Below are 6,000 nucleotides of genomic sequence, written 5' to 3' on the forward strand. Positions count from 1 at the left end.
CTATAAATTCTGCAGTTTGCCCAAACTTTTGCAGACGACATTTTTTTGTTTTCTGTTATTTTTAAAATGTAAATGATGGAAATAAAATCTAACTTTTGTTGACATAAGAATGTCTAATCTGTAATTTGATGCCTTTTGGAGATTCTTCCATCTTTCCTTGGCTTCTTTATGCACATTAATACAACTTTTTAGCTGGGGTGCCCAAACTTTCGATCCCCACTGTATGTAACATGTGGTTGCAGATGTTGACATGAGCCAACTGCCTAAGGATGTTTTCTATTAAAGATCCTGACATTAACATGCATGTTTGGAAGTAGGCTGAGAGCAATTACAAGTGTCCGATGCCAACCTGGTTATGGGGAAATAACCTGGCTACTTGCCATTTTTCTACTGGGAACAAATGGTCAAAGTCATGCTTTGGTGATTTTAGAAAAGAGAATGATATCCCATCAAGCAGAAATCTTATTTCTACACTCACCTTTATGTATACCCAATTAATTGCCAAATATTCTATTTATTTTTATAACCCTATCTGGAGACGTCATACCCCTCTAGTGTTTAATTAGTACATACCAGTTAGTTGTAAAATCTGATCATCTATGGCAGTGACAGCTTCATCATGCATGACCTGGCCTCCAATGATGAACTCCAGCCTTCCCTCTTGAATCAACTGATGCACCTGTAAGATATTAGAAAAAAAATAATTTACATAAGAAACACCTTACAGACATTTCACTCCCCCAGCTGGACTCCGCCATGTAAGGGAAGCCTGGAATGCATTGCCAGGGGTCATCTCGTCTCGCAGCAAAAAGCTGTTCAGTACTTGAGAACCAGCTGGAGCACAAGGCCTATGGTCTCAAACTGGGAGTGAACCAGCACAGCCATCTGAACAGTTAAGAAGAATGTTATACAGAGAATCAAAAATACAATAAAAATGAATGGATGATGAATGTAAAATCTGGTGCCTAGGTGCCAACGTACTGCTATGTACCTTGCAAAACTCCACACCCAGAGCACTCAATATATTTCAAGCTCTAAAGTCAAAGCAAAGTCACTTGACTTCTCCCACCTCTACAATATCAGCTGCTGTACTAGTCAGGGAGGCATGATGTACTGCACTGGGAGATGCCATGGTGGGGGCAGAACACATAGTTTAGAATTGAAACCTGCACACTGACAAAGGACCAGGGCTCACGACAACCAGACCCCTACACCAGTGGAGCTCAGGGCTCCACTCTAGCACCTCCACAGAAGTACTTATTAAAAAAGAAAAAAGATTACCAGGTCCAGGGCTCCCCTCTACAGTAGTTCTTATGTCATATTGTTACATATACCAAGAAAGCGCACGGAGGATTCCCATGCATCCCCACACCAGCCATATCACAGTCAGATGTCAATCCCTAAGGAAACATTGACATTTGTCACTGTGCTGGCTCGAAAAACATCCCTGCACAGTCCTAAATCATCACCTGCTTAGCAAGCTCTGAATTTCCAATATTAATGTGATAACACTGTAAAAAGTGTTAACGATGGGGTCAGAGATCTGGCTGGCTTTGGGATAGACAGTAAGGAGTAGGTCCCAGATGCAAAGCCTGTCTTGGGGCCCCTAGGTTTATATCTACAGCATTGTACACACATGGTAAGCACCTTGAATAGAGCACACAGCACTGAGACGTATCTCTGTTTCCTCTGAAGTCAGTTTCACAATTGTAGACTGGTTCTAGGTTTGTCTTAAAGTGTAAGTTTAAGAAGGTTTTTTTTTTATAAAGTGAGGAAGGATTAATCCTTTGTTGAGTTTTTACTGTTATCTGTGGCTCTGTTTGGCATTGTTTATACGTGTGGTCAGGAAGGGTGGTAAAAATAGGCAGTTGAGTTATGGTTTTACCACTTCCCAACTACCCACCTTAAAGCAGTTGTAAAGATTCAACATTTTTTTACCTTCACGCATTCTATGCATGAAGGTAAAACACATTCTGTTTGCAGCAGTGCCCCCAGGCCCCTCAATACTTACTTACCATCGCGATGCAGTGATGTGCACAACAGCCTCGGCTGTCCTGAGCCTCTGCCTCCTCATAGGCTGAGACAGCAAGCAGGCGCCATTGGCTCCTACTGCTGTCAATCACAGCCAGTCAGCAAATGAGGAGAGAGAGGGGGCAGGGCCAAGCTCTGTGTGAGTGGACACATGGAGCAGCGGGTGGCCCCACAGCAAGCTGCTTGCTATGGAGTTACCCGACAGAAAGGAGGAGCCAGGAGAGCCTGCTGGGAAACCAAGAAGTGGAGGATCCGGGCTGCTCTGTGTAAAACCACTACACACAGCAGGTAAGTATAGACATGTTTGTTTATTTTGCAGAAAAAAAAGGAACCTTTAGTATCGCTTTCAAGGATAAGTTCACCTTTGGGAACATGTTACATGTTCCATCTGTTTTTAGGGTGGAACATGTAACGTCTTCACTCCTTGAGCTGCTGCTGCATCTAGTGACAGCCAGCGGGGGATCTTCTCCCCCTGGTAGCTGTCACTGTTTTTAAAAAAAGCGTGGCCATGCGGGGCTCCGCCTAAGGCTGGCCATACACTATACAATTTTCTGCCCAATTTCCTTTAGATTTACCTTCAACTATGTAGTGCAAGGGACTGCCTAACTGGATACAATTGAAAGTGTTGTTTAGGTTTGACCTCATATCATATGGTTTTTGGAAAATCTAAAGCAAAATTCTCAAGAAAATTGTATAATGTATGGCCAGCCTAATCGTCCACATCATTCATTCACAGAATTCTGCCTTTGAGCCTGTTGAATTGTAGTTCTCAGTGAACAACCCTGACACTGTTGAGTGCTGCGCTAGTTCATGGTCTCCTCCTGTCAGTGTGTACGAGGTAGGAGCACACAGATACACTGACATGTCTGCAGGAGTCCTGCATGGCACCCGCGATCTGCTGATTGTGGGTGCAATGCTTTTTAGGCTCCAAGTAAAAAGAAATAATAAATGCAAAAAGATGGGCATTAAATATTTTTTTTTACAAAGGTGAACTTATCCTTTAACCTAGTGGCTGGACAGGAAGGAAAGGGGGGGGGGGGGAGGGAGTACACATGCCGTGGCAAAATATATACCATCAAGTCAATGGGGCCTCACAGCAGCCACCCAGCATCCATGTGTAGTGCATGTGGTCCTGGCACAGTGCTGCAGGTTTTCAAGTGTTAAAACAAGCAGTGATGTGGTGACATGTCACTTTATAGCTGAACCACTGCAAATCAATGGTGTGAAAGTGATGGCCACAAGAGCAGCACACAAACCCATAGATAGGTTTCCCCTCAATTCCTGTCCTGGTGAATTAAGTTTTGCTGAATAGGAAGTGAAGGAATATCTGCAACAGGGGAACAGACAGCAATTAAAAGCAGCAAAACAGACATTAAAAAAAAAAAGAGAAAGGGGAAGGCGAGGACCTCCATCAGCTTTTCATTGCTGTCTGTTCTTCTGTTGCAGATTTTCCCTCACTTCCTGTCTGCTGAAACCACTGTCACCAATTCAGAAACTGGTGGAAAATCTTTCGTATGAAGAATAGGAACAAAAACCAGACAGGGCTTTTACTATTTCCCAAATATATCCAAAACTAGAAAAACGTTTTTGATTTGACATACACTTTAAATAAATTGCAAACTAACAACACGAACACACAAGAACCACCATTATTTCCTTACAATGAGGCAGTATAGAAAATAGCCAGGAAATAGTCTATAGAAATATCACCTATACTTGTCCTCATAATGACCTGCACACTTACCTGCTGCCTCTGCACAGCTCCAGCTACAGCGTCCCACCACAGACGAAAGAACTCTTGTTCCACTACAATGAATCTGCGATGCTTGGCTCTCATCAGCTCTTCTACAACGGTGGAGTAGACATTGGCCGCATAGGCGTGCATGCTTTCCTGTGGTTATATAAAGAAGTCCTTAGACAGTGAAAACTGTAGTCCCCCTTTTACAATGGTGGCTGGAAAAGTGCTTTCTTACAAGTAGTCAATGTAAGGAATCAGTTAGGCAGGGTCTACCCTTGTGGTTGGCAGAGTAAAAACACGTGGTTGGGTTGCTTTTACCACCCCCCACTCCGCAAAGGCAGCAGACAGGGGTGTTTATATGGTGTGGCCATGATGCTTTGCATTGTAACTCAGCAAAATGTCATGTTCAAGGGAATAGGGCTGTACCACAATTACATGCAATCATTAGATCACTCATTTTATAAACAGACACACAACATACAGATCGCTCCTTTAATAAACAGACACACAACATACAGATCGGTCCTTTAATAAACAGACACACAACATACAGATCGGTCCTTTAATAAACAGACACACAACATACAGATCGCTCCTTTAATAAACAGACACACAACATACAGATCGCTCCTTTAATAAACAGACACACAACATACAGATCGCTCCTTTAATAAACAGACACACAACATACAGATCGCTCCTTTAATAAACAGACACACAACATACAGATCGCTCCTTTAATAAACAGACACACAACATACAGATCGCTCCTTTAATAAACAGACACACAATATACAGATCGGTCCTTTAATAAACAGACACACAACATACAGATCGCTCCTTTAATAAACAGACACACAATATACAGATCGCTCATTTTATAAACACACTACATATATATCATTCATTTTATAAACACACAACATACAGATCGCTCTTTTATAACCACACAACATACAGATCGCTCTTTTATAACCACACAACATACAGATCGCTCTTTTATAACCACACAACATACAGATCACTCATTTTATAAACACACAACATACAGATCGCTCTTTTATAATCACACAACATACAGATCACTCATTTTATAAACACACAACATACAGATCGCTCATTTTATAAAACACACAACATACAGATCACTCATTTTATAAACACACAAAATATAGATCGCTCATTTTATGACCACACAACATACAGATCGCTCATTTTATAAACACACAACATACAGATCGCTCATTTTATAAAACGCACAACATACAGATCACTCATTTTATAAACACACAACATACAGATCACTCATTTTATAATCACACAACATACAGATTGCTCTTTTATAATCACACAACATACAGATCGCTCTTTTATAATCACACAGCATACAGATCGCTCTTTTATAATCACACACAGCACTGTGGCTTGCTTACAGCAACTTAAAAATATATAATGATAATAGGGGGGAAAAAAGAAACAAAACAACTCATATGAAGAGTTACATGATCACAACTTCTTTTTGTATATAATGAAACATACAGCAATGTCTCTCTAGCTGCAGGGGGAGGACTACAAGTCTCATCACGCCCTGTCACATTGAGCAGTCACACCACTGCAGTTGAACAGTTACCAATATCGTGTACAAAGTGTGAGCTGTGAACCTGATCTGCCAATACAAATGCCATTAAGTATACTGTACCTGCACAGTGTACACCCAGCCCACATCCATGTGACTGTGAGGGATGACAAACACCTGGAGGGGATCAGGAGAGTGAGAGGCGACAACCCCCCCATGGCAGATCAGGAAGGTGATCAGGAAGGTAAGCAGTGGGATCATTGCAGCAGCTGCACATCTGACACACTGTCACAGGAGGAAGCAGCTGATCTGAGACTATGGCAGGCTGCAGGAGACAAACTACTTCATCCTTCTACTACTTCCTGAAACATGACCTGTGAATGAGAGTTCTGTGAGATCCAGGAAGGCAGGGGATTATCAATCCACACAATACACAATCTGTGATCTCTGTGGCTGTGTAGATGTCCCCAACTAGTTTTAGCAGATGGGATTAACTGTTGCCACAGGAAGTAACACCAAACTAACATCACCATCAATAATCCATACACATCCATTAATCCATACACATCCACTACATACGGTATAATGAAGGAAAAACAGTTCTTGTATTCGTTTTGGACAGAGAGGAGAGGGATTAGACCACCGATTATGATGT

At 41.9% G+C, this 6,000-nt stretch overlaps 1 protein-coding gene across 1 annotated transcript in view; it reads right to left on the reverse strand.

The window, feature by feature from the left end:
- The window catches only part of MAN2B2 (mannosidase alpha class 2B member 2), a 62,754-nt gene extending 57,110 nt beyond the window's left edge, over positions 1 to 5,644 (reverse strand). The window contains exons 1-3 of the mRNA XM_089691599.1: positions 5,469 to 5,644; positions 3,776 to 3,922; positions 574 to 679 (exon numbers count right to left, since the gene is read on the reverse strand). Of these exons, the coding sequence (XP_089547725.1) occupies positions 574 to 679; positions 3,776 to 3,922; positions 5,469 to 5,606 (391 nt within the window). The 5' untranslated portion in view covers positions 5,607 to 5,644. The remainder of the gene's footprint in view (positions 1 to 573; positions 680 to 3,775; positions 3,923 to 5,468) is intronic.
- Between the last annotated feature and the right edge of the window lie 356 nt (positions 5,645 to 6,000).

Source organism: Staurois parvus, unplaced genomic scaffold (assembly GCF_062004578.1).
Source record: "Staurois parvus isolate SC_StPar_1 unplaced genomic scaffold, SC_StPar_1.0 ptg000564l, whole genome shotgun sequence".
Lineage (NCBI taxonomy): Eukaryota > Metazoa > Chordata > Amphibia > Anura > Ranidae > Staurois > Staurois parvus.